General features: G+C 37.4%; 1 protein-coding gene across 1 annotated transcript in view; it reads left to right on the forward strand.

Annotated features, from left to right (window-relative positions):
• Nucleotides 1-15,706, forward strand: part of PIK3C2G (phosphatidylinositol-4-phosphate 3-kinase catalytic subunit type 2 gamma) — a gene marked incomplete at both ends in the record, with an annotated part of 93,862 nt that overhangs the window by 47,039 nt on the left and 31,117 nt on the right. Inside the window, 8 exon segments of the mRNA XM_079303089.1 lie at nt 2,582-2,646; nt 3,210-3,232; nt 4,382-4,562; nt 6,832-6,921; nt 6,924-6,930; nt 8,504-8,568; nt 8,572-8,607; nt 8,611-8,664. Coding sequence (XP_079159215.1) covers nt 2,582-2,646; nt 3,210-3,232; nt 4,382-4,562; nt 6,832-6,921; nt 6,924-6,930; nt 8,504-8,568; nt 8,572-8,607; nt 8,611-8,664 — 521 coding nt within the window.

Here is a 15,706-nt window from a genome sequence, read left to right on the forward strand (position 1 = left end):
GTAATTGCTCTGAGGTGCCAGCACTGCTGAAACACCTACAGCAGCACCTGCTGAGGCTCCTTTTGCCTCCCTGCTCCTGTTAGGCACTGATTTGAATAAAGCTGCCTTTGATGGATATTGGGGAAATAGGATAAGCTGGTCTGCTTGCTACAGCAAAGATCCAGAAGGCAGACATGTCAGGAGATGATGGGGGATCTGGTTATTCCAGAGAGGGAGAAGGGATGCTGCCTTCAAAGGAGCACTGCCTCCCCTTGTGCCTGGAACATCTCAAATCTCATCCATCCTCCCTCTGCTGTTGACATCTGAGCACCTTGTCTCTGAAAATCTGAGACTCTGCTCGAGAGATAACAGCTTTGAATGCAGACATTGTTAAACAAGCAAATTCTTGTACCTGGGTGAACAACACAGGAAAATTAACAGCTCTGCAGAACGAGTCCTTTTGAGTGCCATAATATTTGAAAAGCAATGTCAGTGTCTTATCCTATTTCCCCACCCCTCTGTACCCTTTAAATTTTTTTTCACAACAAACAGAGTAAAGTTACCAAAGTGCTGTGGTGTTACTCATTTAATTCTGTGGTTTTGTGTGCATTTGGATTGCCCAGTGCATGCAGAACCATACAGGATTAATTCTGTGTCTTGCATTGTGTTTTATAGTCATGAAGGATATTTTTAGTTCAGCTGTGAAGCTAATGGGAAGCACAGATGCATTTTGATAGACACAAACTACCCAAACAATAGGCAGTTGAAGAAAAACATTTTCAATTTCTCCTCCCTGTATTGCTGTGATAACTGTAGCCCAAATTCAGAAACAGCACAAAGTTTGCAAGTGCTCTGGCTCTGGGGGGCTGCTTCAATCTGCATGGAATTCTGACAACAATACATCACTTGTTCTGAGGAGAAAATCTGCACTTTTGGGAGAGGCACAGACAGGGATGTACTCAGCCATGTGGAGAAGGCACTGGCAAAGCTGGAACCAGACTTTGCAAAATTAATGCCAGCCTTGAATGCCAAGTTTCTCATGGAATGGAAAATGGTACTGTGCAATACCTTTGTTGAAAAAAATATTCCTTTTTTTTTTTTTTTTTTTTTTTTTCTTATTTCCAAATGCAGTTTTTGGAGAGGAAATTAAATCACTCTTTTGAAAGAGGCAGTGGTTGTATTTCTTTTATTAATAATCAAAACCAGTCCAACCTCCAGGTGTTGTCTGAGCTGAACTCACCCTTGGTATTTAATGACAGTTCAGAGTGAAGGCTTTTCATGTCTGTAGCTTTGGATTGGTGTTTTATTGGGGTGGGATCTTTGGTGAACCTTGCACAGAGATTCTGAAGTTATTTAGGGTCAGTACTGCTGTACTCAGGTGCATTTTGAAACTACCACTACATTTTGGTGTGTTGGTGTTCTGCTGGAAGTATTTTTGTTGTTGTTGTGATAGTGTTAATAAATTACTGCTTTTGAGCCTGCTCAATGAAGAGGAGCAGATTGGAGAAAGACACACTTTGCTAACAGTTTTTTTATTTTAATTTTTTTTTTTTTACCAACTGGAGCAGAAAGAGACAGACTGTTTTGATCAGATGATCCTTGTAGCATTTATTTTGATGTGATCATATCCATTCAACAAATTGGAGAAGACCTTATGAGGATGATTGTTCTTTCTTAAACCTTAGACCAAGCATCATTTATCTCTTGTAGCAATAGTGGTACCATTACACTTTTCAATTAATTCCAGATACAGCTCATTTTCAAGATTCATTTCATTTCTGTTTCACTTTCAAGCTCTTTCTCCTCCAGACAACACCAGTTTTATCTGGGATTCATTTTTTTTTAATGCAAAGTGTGTGCAGCAAACTAAATTGCATATCAAATAAAGCATTTTTCTGCTAGGCAACCTCAGCAGGGTTTGGCACTTCCCTGCCCAGTGCAGCACAGCCTTTGTTTTCTCTAATCTGGTAATTTTTTGGGAGTCAGCAGGACATGCATTCCACAGTTCAGGCTTTCAGTGGGAGTGGGAGGAGCTGCCTGGATTGAATCTCCTGAATCCAGTGATTTGTCTGAATTCCAATTGTGTTGTGTTGTTGATGAAGAACTTGGAGGGGTGTGAGAATAATGGCAGGGTTGTGTTCCTCCAGCCTAACCCCCACGCTTTATCTGTTTGCAACAATATTTTGTTGTCAAAGGGAGATAAATATGATAGACTTCAAGCAAATTAGTCAGTGGTGTGATAGAAAACAACTTCATTTTAAGCAGAGTTATTTTCTGTTCAGGGGTTATGCTTTGGAAAATGAGTCTGTAAAAGCAGCTCTGTTTTATCAGAATGTGGAATTTGCTGCAGGTTTTTCATGTGAGGACTGAAGAGGAAAAGTGGACAGATGCTCCAAGCAGCTGAACAGCTGCTGCTCCTTCATCTGGGAGATTTATTGGTTATTACAAAGAGGCAGAGAAAATGACCACACCTCTCTCAGTCTGCTCAGGAAACACAAACTTTCATTCTCTTCTTGTTCTAGAACAGAAATGAAGGTGGAAGGTCAGCATAGGAACAGAGCTTTGTTTTCTGTGTTTGTGTTTCCTTTTCTTTGTTTTCTAGAACACAAGTCACACCTTTCTGGAGTTTGGGACTGGCTGTCCAGTGTGTCTATTGAGGAGATAAAGGTAATAAAGCAAAGAGAGGTTTTACTTTAATTAACTGAGTAATTAATTAATAGCAACAGTTTCCTCCTCATCCACATGTCAAGAGGGCCGAGGAGAATAATTTTATAGCAATTATTGCCATGATGAGTGACAGTCTTATACCATTTCCTTCTTCTCTGATTTGTCCTGCCTCCAATTTAGCAAAACAGAAAACAAAAATGAAATTCAATTTCAGAACAAAGCATCTTGACTTCCCTGGTCAGGTTTAGCAAAGATTTGCCAACAACAGAAGGCACCTGGTTTTTATGGTGTCTCTGAATTCAAAAAGCTTTTGGCAGAGTGTGCACAGGGTGTACTGCTATGCACTCAGAGAGAGAGAAGAATGCAGGAATTGAATGAAAGCCTTTAGAGAAATTAAAATATATTAAACCACACAGACATGAAGTAGTAGTTTTATTTTTAAGCAAGTAGGAATATACTTTAAGTGCCTCAAAAGAGTAAAAAGCCCTAAAGTCTAGTTTAAAGTTGAGTAACTTAGCCCCAGACATAATGAAAACATAGCAGAACATTGCTTGCATTTCTAGATGGAGCAGTTGGAACCATTTAGGTGAATAAATAGAACTATATGGGTAAATTATGTGTAAGGACTGACACTACTGCTGTACTTTAGAACTGAGGTTTTATAGGTGTAGAAATAATATTTTAGATTAGTGTTTTTAGCTGATTGGATGGTTGTTTTCTGTAAACAATCAGCCCCAAGAATAACCAAAAAATGGACCTTCTACATTGATCTATGTTATGCAGGGAGTAGCTCTGTTTAAATAGTAAATAATTTTGGTTTTGCCATTTTGCTTCCTGTATATGAAATCCCAAGCCTTTCATTTTAGGCAAAGAAAAGCTGGTTTAATATTCTCTGTATCCATCTCAAACATGGAGAGGAAGCCTTTATGGATTCCCTAAATATCTGCTGCTAAAAATGGAGAAGGTGAGTGAATATGGTTTAGATCCTCAGGAGCTGATTCCAGTGCAAGCAAGTTCAAAAAGTTCAACAATTTGGGTGCATTTGTATTTACAGTTTTTCACCCTTAAATATCAGTGTTTCAAGTGATTTCTTGTTCTAGCTTTTTTTTTTTTTTTTTTTTTTTTTTTTTTATATGACATATTCATTCATGTGATATGTCTTGACAGTCAAGAGCTTCTTTGATTTCTGTCCTGTGAAAAGCAGAATTATTTTTTAGACCAGCACTTACCAGGAAAGAACAAAATAAAATGGGCTCATTTCACTCTTTTTAGCAGTATAGCCAATTTCAGAAATGTCTTCTCAGCTTAAAACAGTGAAAGTTTCTAGAATTTATGGTACATCTGAGACTGAAACAGTCTTTAAATGCACCTCCCTGGCAGGAGAAAAAATAAATATTTAGGGATATATATTTAACACTGGACTTCAAAAATGCAACTTCTTTTCACTTTGTTAACTTTTCTTGCAGAAATAAAAAGCAATTCATGCATTGCACTATGTATGACAATTAAAAAAGACAGTTTTCTGTTTATTCAATACATTTAGAATCTCATTACTTATCAAATGGGACTTGAGGCTCATTGCCTACAAGCAAAACCATTTTTTTTTTCATTCTCTGCTGCCCAAAGTGACCAACAGTAGATTAGTCTGGAGTTTATTGTTCCTGCTGGAACTGACATATAATAACATTCTTTTTTAGATAACACAGATTTTTTTTTTTCCTTCTCTTTCCTTCAGGCTGCTGAAGAATTCAGAGAGTGATGTTCATTTCAGAATGTGGTATAAGAAACTGCTGGCTGCTCTCCAATTCTCTGCTGGACAAGCCCTGAACAATAAGTTTTCTAAGGAAGAAAAACTCATCAGAATTCTGGAAGACATTGCCACAAAAATGAAAGCTGCCAGCGACCCAGAAAAAAAGGTTTGTAAAATAATATTGCCCCTTCCTTCTAAGTTTCTGTAGAGAATTCTATTTTTTCTAAGGTAACACCTCTTTCTTTTAATATCCTTTACATAAATAAACCAAAGGTTAAACTTTATACATATTTATCTGCTGTGAAAACAGGTAAATGGGACAGCTCTCATGACTATTGCTCTTGAGGTCTGCAGATCTTTTTAGCCATTTAAATTCCTTCATTGGTGGCTTCTCAAATGGGCTTGGAGGTGGCCAGAAATAACAGCAGAGGACTGAGAGGACTGATTACATTCAGCACCTCATCCCCAAATATTTGAATCCTGTAGAGCAAGGCAGAGCAGAAAGCCAAATAAAACTATATTTGCCACTGCTGGTTATCATGAACAGTCCCATGAATCTTTCTGCCTTGTTAAGGATTCAAAGATTTTTCAAAGGGTTTCTCAGAAAACTCTCAGTGCTGCTACTGAGATCAGCAAAGCAAACACGGGAGTAAAAAGACAAAAATATTTGCAAAAGGAAAACCCCATGTAAAGAAAAAGAAATAGTAGTAATACATTATACATCAGTGATGCATAATTCAGATTGTAGAGATTAATCTCAAGGCTGCAGTTACTGTGATAGTGAGAAGCTCCCAAGTTGGGAAGATCACAGGAAAAACAATAAACCCCATGAGATACAGCAGAGCAATACAAGGCTGGTCAAACCCTGGAGAAAGGACCTTAAAAATCCTCTAGTTCCAATCCCTGCCTGCTCCATCTTTTCCATCTCTTTTTCCTCCTCTTCCTAGGGGGAGTAAGAGCTGGTAGCACATCTAGGCATCAGTGTGGAGTAAAATTGCAGTTCTTGTTTCTAATTCCCTACTGTGACCTCATCAGCTCTTGTAAGGTCACATGGACACTGCTGGCTCCAGAAATTGTTTCAAGTCCAGAAAGACAGTCCAAATAAACAAATGAATTAACAAACAAATGAATCAATCTGTTTTTGTGTCTTTTCACATTGCCACAGTGGTTCCTGTGCTGTGTGCCAGGTGGAGCTCAGCAGACTGCAGCAGTTCTTGCAGGAGGTGAAGCTCTGAACCCCTGAAGTGGCTCCCCCTGAGCTTGCTGTCCAAGGCACAGAGCCAGATGTAAGTGCCATCAACTACATTTCCCATTTTGGATTTTAGAATGCAAGGCAGAAGGAGACAATGCCTGCACTGACCAGGAAACGATGGTAGTGATACTGAACATAAATCATTGTTTTACACCCAGCCTGCTCTTCTCCAAAGCAGCTGAAATTGCTGGAAATATTAAATATTCACACTAGTTTATCTGTATCTACAACCCCTATTAAAAATGACTTAAGGATAAAGGAAACAGCAATGCTCTTCACTGTTGCTTGACTGGACTTTGACTTGAGCACTAAGATTCAGTTCTTCATTGCTCAAAAATATTTTCATAAATAACATAATGCCAGGAATAAGCTGATTCATCTCAGGAGAAGGAAAAATGTATCCAGCATGAAATAAAACCCAAACCTGAACAGCCATATATATATTCCCAGTTATAACTGCTTAATTACAGCAAATTGTGCTCTATTTTTGTTCTCTGGATCATTATCCATAGTAGACCTGATTCTAAGAGGTGCTTATCCCTTCAATTGCCTGTGTTTCTCCAAATAATTGCTGTTCAGCCTTGATCTGGCTGAGAACAGAGGTTTGCCAGCACCCCACAGGCTTGGGGGAATTGTGTGTGATACAAGGCAGAAGGATTTGAAGCCTACAGCTTCTCCCTGCTTTCAGGCTTTTGGAAATAATGACTAATGGAAAGGTTATCTCACCATAAATTCATGCTATTTATACTGCACCAGCTTGGCTGGACAGATACAAAATTGTTTAAATGTAATATCTGAAGAGATTCTTTTCATTTTCCTTATATCATTACAGGCCATTATCTTTCTATAAATACATGTGGATTCTTGATTGGACTGTACGTCAGTATAATCATGCAAATTAGAACTTTTAAGTGCTTATAATTACCTAAATTTAATTCATTTTGGTGTCATCTATTGATTTTACCAGACTCACAGCAACCTTTCAAGCACTCAGTGAGACATTTAAATCTGCAAAATTCCTTGGGGAGGGGGGGTCAGGATCTCATTTCTGATAATGGCTCTGGCCCATCTCAGAGCTCTGCTTTAGATGCTTTTCAGGGGTTTTCCCTGGGATCTTTTTCAGGCCTGGTATTTGGATATGTAACACTGTTGCTCTTCTGTCTCATCTTTCTTTCCCCTGCAGTCATGTTCTTATTTTATATCCAATGCCTTTCCCTTAAAAATCTCCTTCAGCAATGTGAATGCTCCAAGTGGAAACATCAATGTTATTTTTTAAGCTATAGTTCTTTCACTGATCCTCAGGTCTTTTGGTATGTAAAATGATCATTTAAAATTCACCTAATTTATGTTTTAAAGCTTGAGTCTGGGAATACTTGATTTAGCCCTGCTGCTTGTTTATCCCTATTACTGTTGACACCAGAACTTGTAATGAAATATTGTTGAGGCAACACACTGAAGTGTCACCTTTTTGATCAGCAGAGAATCAAACAAATTATGGCACTTTTGTTTCCTTGGTGAAGACAACCAGACTAGAATATAAAGCTCATATTTTAAACCTAGTTTATTAATGACATCAGAAGGCAAGTCTCAGAGAAGAGATAGATCAGAATGACTGAACCCTCAGCATTATCCACTTGTCTTTAAAAAAGGCAAAATATTGGAGTGTGAGAGGCTCCATTTCCCACACAAACCTAATTCTGCATGTGGGGGAATGGGCTGAGCATGGAGAGAGGAGCTCCAATAAACTCTGACTCAAAAGAAACTCTGCTTTATTTTGCAGTTTTCACCTAGAAAAGCTTCAGGGTTCAGCACAGTCCATCCACTAAACCAACTCCTTGTCCAGCTGCTGGGAGTATTAAAGGTGCTGTCACCTTCTCCTGCCAGAAAAACATTGTGTTAAAATAGTTTTTCCTTGTGCCACAGTTCCATTGCTTCTTCATGACAGGTAACACAAATGAGAAGCACAGTAAATGCTAAGGGTGTCTCACTCAATTGTCTTCCTGCTGTATGTTTGAGGGAAGGTAAGTGGAGAGAATAAGATTTTTTTTTGCTATGAAGAATTAATTGGAGTCAAGATTACCTTTTGATGAGAGAAAAATAGGTTTAATTATTATATCTTTTGAAGATGAGTTTATGTCTCCTCAAGTTCTTATTTCCTGGCAGTAAATGTCTGTAGATTGGAATGCTTGTGTAAAAAAGAATGTAAGGAAAGAATAAAGCACTTAAAATACCCATAAAAGTTATGTATTTTATGGAGTGGATGAGGGGAAACAAATATCAGAGCTGTTGTTTTCACAGGCCATTTACTCAGCCATGGGTGAAAATAATCTCTTCATTAATTCCTACAGCTATAATTAAAGCCCCATTTCACTGAGATTATTGTTTGACCAACTCCATGGGGAGAAGGGTCATCACTGCTTGGAACTGAATATAAATCATGTTATGGATAAAATGTAAAATTGTGACAAAATTCCCTTGCAAATACCAAGTTGTGATGCTTAATGTTAGCCAAACTGTCATTTGTGCAGAGGGATCTAGACTTTAAAATGTGACTAAATTAGGGTCCTACCTCTGGATTAAATTTCCAAACTCTCATAATTACATGGGAATAATGAGCAGAAAGGCCACAGTTATGCAGGGATCATTTGTTCCCATCTCAGTGGCTGTGAAAACTGCTCCTGTCTGTGTGTGCCACCCCCTCTGTCCTGACACAGAAAGGTAAACAGGAATTTGAAGGAAAAACAAGACTGAGTTACTGAAATTAATGGAGCTGCTTTGTCCCAGTGAAATAAGGAATTATTTCTGTCTGGTGTTGAAGGAGAAAACTGATTTTCATGTGCCACTTTCTCATATAGGTGATGATCTGCATCAAGATATGTTGGTTCTGCAGCTTATTCCAGTGATGGACAGCATTTGGCTCTGAGAGGGACTGGATGTGCAAATGGTCATTTATAGGTGTTGATCTACAGGGAAAGGACAAGGTCAGTCTCAAATTTCCACATTATTCATGTTCCATGTAAACAGTGGTGTATAAAATTTATTTCTTCTGCCTCTCTAGAACTCTTTGGATTCTGTAGCAACTTAGGCTAGAATTTTCCAAAAGCCTCAACACTGCCAGCTTGCAAAACATTCTTAAATTCACATATCAAAAAGAGAGAAAGATGCTTAATTGAGTCTAGATGTGTGTGGCTGCACAAAGTACCTGCAGACAAGCAATGACAGCTTTGTGCTGTTGATTTTGAAATATTATTCTTGTGATTTATGTTGCTTAGGGCAGGCCTGACTCATCTGAAAGCTCCATTTCTCTCTTTTATGGTTGTTACAAACCAATTGCTTGCTGTAGAAATCTGCTGACAGCAGTAAGCTGCCTGTATTTCTCTGACCACATCTTCTACTGGAAATAATCCTAGCTCTAACACAAGGCTGATATATCCAGATTACCCACTGCACAAAAGCTATTAAAGTGGAAAAATTAAAATCTTTGCTTTCTGAGCCACAAAGTGAACATAAGAGAGGAGGAATGATCTAAAGGAAATAAAAGTATAGATGAGTTCAGGCACAAGACATGTGGTTGTGGTGACCTGGAAAAAACTCCTCCCTTCTTCACAGGGATGGGAATCAAAGCTTGAAAGCTTCTGCTTCAAAGGCAGATAATACAAAAATACTATTTCTGGACATGACATTCTATATAGACTCTTCTATCCACAATGCTTAATTTGATGTTTGCCAGGGGAAATGCAGGGATCATCTGCAAATAATATTCTCTCCCTGACAGTCTCTTCCCTCCAGCAGCAGAAACCCCTCAGAGCCTCCCAATTTTTCCAATCTTTCCTCATGAGTTTGTATCAGCTTTAAGATAATTGATTTACAGTTAATAATTAAGGATAAAGGACAGGTGGTCACATAGGACGCACACGTGGGAGGTTTGGGTGCACAGGTTTATATAACTTTATATATATTAGGAAATATCTGATCATTGTTGGGTGAACATGTTCTGAGGCCCCTGAAAAAATTTCAATTTTTGTGTTTCTGGGACAGTCTTTATAATCTGTTTACCATGCAAATGATAAATTCATGGACAAAAGTTTAAATTTAAAGAAGATTTTATCATTTTAAGCACCTTTGCCTTAAAGTTTTCTGTAGACTTTCAGGTATTCTTGGAATACAAGTGAAAAACTCATGGATAAAATTGTTCTTGTGCTGTAATTTTGAAATGTTTGAGTGCCATCCCTCTACCATTCCTACTCAGGCCTGTCTCATCAATCTCTTTTTTCAGAATTGCCTGGTAAAATTTTACCAACAAGCACAGCATTTGTAAAATTACCTATAAAAATTATTAGCACAAGAAGGTCAGTATCTATAATAACACACAGTAAACTTTAAAGCAGTGCTCTGAAATTTCACAGCCATAAAAAATACAAATGAGATTATGTTTTCTTCTTTTTTTTTTTTTTCCCTGTATTTTTGCAAGATTTTTTTTGTTAAGCTGGCCTCTGTCTGCACTAGACTATCTCAGTGTGTTAGACAGAAATAACAGCATGGGAGTATTGATAGGAGGGGAGCTGATGAGGATAATAAGTACTTCTAAGTCAGGCAGTCAAAAGATTTACTTGCTGTGCTTAGAATTATCATCCATCATTCAAGATGTGCACCCTTAATCCTCCTTATTTGCTGTGGGAAGAATAAAGCAGAGCAGAGGAATAAAAACACACTCCTTGCATCCTTCTCTACCACGAACCTCCTATGGGAACATGGCAGGAATTTCCTTGAGTAGCAATTTTACATAAAAAAATACCTAGTTGAGGGAATGACAGGATGGAGCAAAAAGAGGGGGCACAGCAACCAAGTTTAAATCATGTATAACAATAATAAAAATAGATATTCATGTCACTGGTTTATAGCTCTGTTATACTACACCTTCTTATTAACTCTGTGAAAACTTCAAATATTGTCACTTCTGCAAGCAGCAGCCTCTTTTCCTGTTTCTCAAAGCAGTGTGCTGCTTTTAAACTACAGAATGAAATAACATATTTACAATTTCATTCGTGGACTGCCCTCCTGATTCCTCAGGAAAATCGAGCAGGTTGCAGTCATGGGACCATCATTATTTTCCTCAAGCCCACATGCAACTGAGCAAATGCAATATTAATCTTTTAGTAATTTATGAATCACTAAAATCTATTAATTGCATTCTTTATTAATGACTATTTTCCTCATGAGTTGTATGCACCTCCATGAAATGCTCTTACATTGTACTTTTATTTGAGTTTTTTGCACTCCCAGAATATCATACTCTTAAAATAATATTGACAAAACAGCAGCATTAAGCTGTCATGATCCATTCAGTCATGCTCACTTTTGCATTCCTGATTGAGACCTCAAAAAGAGATTAATTAGCCAAGTTTTTCTAATTCCTCCCCTCATCTTTAAATAATATCCAATAATTCTGCTCAGATTTGATTCCAAGTTAAAAATCAGTGTTTCCTGATATGAGAGGGAAAAGGAATTAGGAACTTTCTTTCTCTCTGTGCCTTCCCAGTGCAATAAATACTTTAAATAACACTAATAACTCTTCTTTCCTTGGATCTGCAGCTAATATTTCCCAAGTGTTACAGGGAATTTCATGACCTGTTTAACCAATAGCAAAATAACAGAGAGCTTGGCAGAAGAATAATTCCCAAAGTCCCACAGGAAACTTTCCTACTGAACCATGAGATTTCATTATCTTCTCTATTTTTTTTTTTTTTTTAATCACACTGAATGACACCTTTTTTTTAGCAGTAATAAAATGCTCCTTTCATTCTCTAACCCAGCCTCCAATTTTGACCCTACATTCCCCCAAAACAGCCAAATCTGCAGGGATTTGTTTAATTTGTTTAATTTGTTTAATTTCTTCATGTAACTACCTTATTCTTCATCCACTGAGTGTCCTTTGGGAAATTCCAGTTATTAATGAACTTTTAAAATATGGGAAAATTATGTTTCCCACATTTTCTTCCTAGGTTGGTGTTTGATTATAATCAGAAGTATTTCAGAACATCTGAGTGTATAGAAATGTAGAAGTGTCTCTTTTTATTCTGAAAGTAATGCATTTCATCTTTAGTGTTAGTAACCTAAAATGTGTGTTAATGTCTCACTAGAAGTGTTGATTAAAAACAAAAAAATCTGATTTTTTTTCCAAAACAGAAATGTTGCATATGGACATGGGAAAATAAGTTGTATCTGCATTTTTTCATTGTATTGTATCCACATTTTTTCTCTTTTTCCTAAAAAGACAGGAAAAACGGGGAAGAAGGAAGAATTTGAGAATGATAAGTTTTACTTTTTTTCTTTTTACCTTTTAAAAATTTAGCAAGGGGCTCAGGTGCTCCTCTGCTGTCCCTGTCTGCCCTGGGAGCAGGGCTTTGTTCTTGCTGGCCTGGTGATTTCTCTAATTATTGGCCCTTTTCTATGTTGTGTCTTTGGTTTGGTTTGGGTTTTTTTGTTTATTTTGGGTTTTTAGGGTTTGTTTGTTTGCTTAATAGCCTCTTGTGGAGGGAATTCAGCTGAAATGCTTAGAAATCAGAATATTCACTGCCCACTTGACATCTTCAGTTTTTTGGTTACCCTTTTCCAAGGACTCAGACAATTCAAATGCTGTTTTTTCCAGTCCTGTTCCTGCAGGAGATTTGTTCTTGTTATTGGATTGAGTTTCCTGGAAATCACTTCTTGCCTGCTGCAACTCTCAGAATCCTTCCTGGCTTTAACTTCACTCCAAGGGTGGCTTAAACTGCTTTCCTACCTTCATTTTCTTGAAGAAGTTATCAGGTATTTATTCCTGTAAATATTCTTGTGGGCTGGAGGAATCTCTTGTTGCTTCCAGAGCCACCAGCAGAATTCCCTCTGTTTTGGGACATTGGCTGCATCAGGTATTTAATTGACTTCCTATCCAATTTCCCTCTTCTCTTCTCCTTCTGTTACCCACCCTGAGATGATTTTTGTAGGATATGGCTCTAGAGATGGGGAGTTGAACAATAAAACTGAAAGGAAAGGAGGAAAAGGCATCATGGCCATTTTGATAATGGCTTTATTTGGTGTCCTTTTCCAAGTGTGGCTGCTTTTAGAGATGTGTATTTTCTCCTCCTGGCTCCCATCAGAAGCACTGTATTGTATCAGCCCTTCCTCTGAAAGCTTTCTATACACATTTCTTCATGTTCAAGGGAGCTGTTCTCACTCAAAAATACATTTATATTCAGGGGGAGCTCTCCTCACACACAGTCAAGTATACATCAAGCACTTTTAAATTAATCTCTGTTTCTTGGTCTTCTTTTTTTTTCTTTTTTTCCCTTTCTTTTGCTTGTTCTGCACACTGTGCCTTTGTCCTTCATCCTTAACTGGAAAGCATACTGATGTATTTAATTCATGTAGGATTTCATCCCCTGCCCCGAGGAATTTCTTTGCAATTCAATTTCTTCATCACTGCTTTATTTCTGTATTTTGCCTGGTGATCTACAAATGCCCTGCAACCATTTATTGCTGTGTTTTCTAAATATCCATCTCATCCTGAAAAGGTCTGTTAGCTGAATATTCAATGGGTAGGGCATATAAAATTGCTTGGTTTCTTTTTAGGTCTCAGTTTTAGATACAAGTGTGTGATTTCATATGATGGAGAGTTTTGAATTTGAGGTTTTTAAAATCTATAATAGGTGTGGGGCAAGATGGAGATCCTTGGGTGTTGTCTCTTTTCTCATGTGTTCAGGTAATAGTTTTTGGTTAGATAAAAAATGCTGCAGTGCAGGTCACAAGTGTTTGGTTGTTAAGTCAAAAGTATAAATAATACAGGTGTTAGCTCTTTATATAATTGTTTAGCTTTAAAAAACCTTTCTGCCTCCAAAGGTAGACTTTAATATAAAAATACTGTGGGTTAAATTGCAATCAGAAATGAGACTTCAGATCTGTAGTTCTAAATCCTTTCTTGCAGTAGATGTTTCAAACAGCAACAGAAATGGCACAATATAGAGTTAAAACCATGTAAACTGGTGATTTAGTTTAAGAATGTAGGTAAAATAAAATATTAGATGTAAGTTTTAATTGTCCAGGCTGTGGTTTACTAAGGATGCTCAGGACATTCAGAAATCTTTCTGTATTTTATGGGAATGAGGTCAGGACTAAATTCAGACCAGTTAACCCCAGGCTGTGTCCAGTTAAATCTTAAAACCTCCTAAGATAATCTTCCAAGACAATGTGTTCCAATATTTACTTTTCCTCATATATTTTTGATTTTGTTGTATTTTTTTTTACTTATGGAAAGTCATGATGGGACAGAGCCTTTTTTGTTTGTGTTTAGCAGTGATGAAATGGTCCTTTCAATTTGTGTTTGTTCATTTTTTTGGTAAAGACCTTTTGTACAAGTTTTCAGTTGTAATGAAAGTTTAAATTAGCAGGTTTTTTATAAAAGGATCTGAGAGTTTTACTACAGCCAAATATGAGTTGATGATAAGATACTGAATAGAAAAACTTGAAATTTGAAGTAATCCTTTTGTTTCACTTTGCACCAGGAAAACTTCCCCTGGAATATTTCTAACATTTTACTTGTAGAAAGATGGAGAGAAGGAGCTCAGGCAAATTACAAGGAGTCCAAAAAAAAAGCAATTAAAATCATTGGACATCTGAAATACAAGACTTGTGGGAAAAGATAGAAGCAGTTGTCTACAGAAAATTGAGGAAAGACTCAGTAATTTCCTTTTAGAGGCAGCTGTAGGGAAGATGGGAACTTCATGTTCCCTTAGGAAAGAACAAGAATTAATAAAATGAAAGCACAGCAAGAGTTGGATTAGACATTAGGGGAAAAAAAGGCTGTGAGGGGCACCCTAAAACAGAAATCAGGAGATTGGAGAACTCTATCCTAAAAATATTTGAGGATAGGCTAAATAAGAATCCCAGAAGCATGTTTATGATCTTGTTCTGATAAGAAGAAAAATGGAGTATCTCTTGTGGCCCAGGCATATTTCTTTATGTTTGCTGGTGATGAACTGTGTTGTGTTTCATTATTTAATATATAAAAGGAGTGCCATTGATGATGGTTTTTGACTGTGTCTGCAAATGTCTATGATTACTGTGATTAAATATTTTCACTTGGCCCTAGAGAAATAAGCACTCATGTTCATTTATTTTGTGTTCTTCAATAAGCTTTTGGCTTTTGCTGCAGAGGATGTCAGCAGTCAAGCACTCCCTAAAAGCTTTTCCTGTTTTATTGGATGCATCTAAATTCCACCAAGTCATGCTGAATATTATCAGTCACTCTTGACTCAGCCAAAAGGATTTTCAAGCAGTCAGGGAATATATGGGGGGTTCTGCAGCTGAGCTGATTTTTAACTTTCAAAGGGTTTCCCACACACTGTCCATATGAAAAGCTGGACCACAAGAGATTTGATCTCATTGCATCAGAGCAAAGGTCATTGCTTGTTGGTTATCTCACATGCTTTTCCATTTCATATTAAATGTCAGTGTATCATTTTTAAACGTTCTGTACCGTGAGATTCAGAGTAGGAAAAATTCAAACCACTGTTGACCTTACCAACTTGGTTAATCAGCTTAAATCTGGTGTGTCATAACAAATCCTGATGCTCTTACTGGTTTTCTTGGATAATTCTAGCCCACAGTGAAGTCCCAGCAGATGTTCCCATCACCCCAGCCCAAGTTTATTTTTGCATCATGATCTCTTCATTTCCTTGAGCTTTCCTTTCTTTTTTCCCCCTCTCATGATTTATCACCCAAACATTTGTAATCTCCAGAGGAGCTGCAAAACACATCCACGTGAAAATCTTAAATATGATATAGATCTATGGTAAAAGGCTTTTACTTGCAAGTATTAATCCTACCAGTTGTTTTTAAAATGATGCCAGGCATTTCTTCAGTTTGAGAGAAGCAGCAAGTTGTGCAAATCCAGATTTTAGGCCAGGGGGCTAATATATTATAATGTTGTTGTGAGAAATGTCTCTGTTGTTCCTTCTTGTGGGTCTTGTTTCCCATATTCTATGTGATGTTTATTTGTTTTTGGTTTCTTAGCTTCAGCATCC

Source organism: Erithacus rubecula (assembly GCF_903797595.1).
Source record: "Erithacus rubecula genome assembly, chromosome: 4".
Taxonomy (NCBI): Eukaryota; Metazoa; Chordata; class Aves; order Passeriformes; family Muscicapidae; genus Erithacus; species Erithacus rubecula.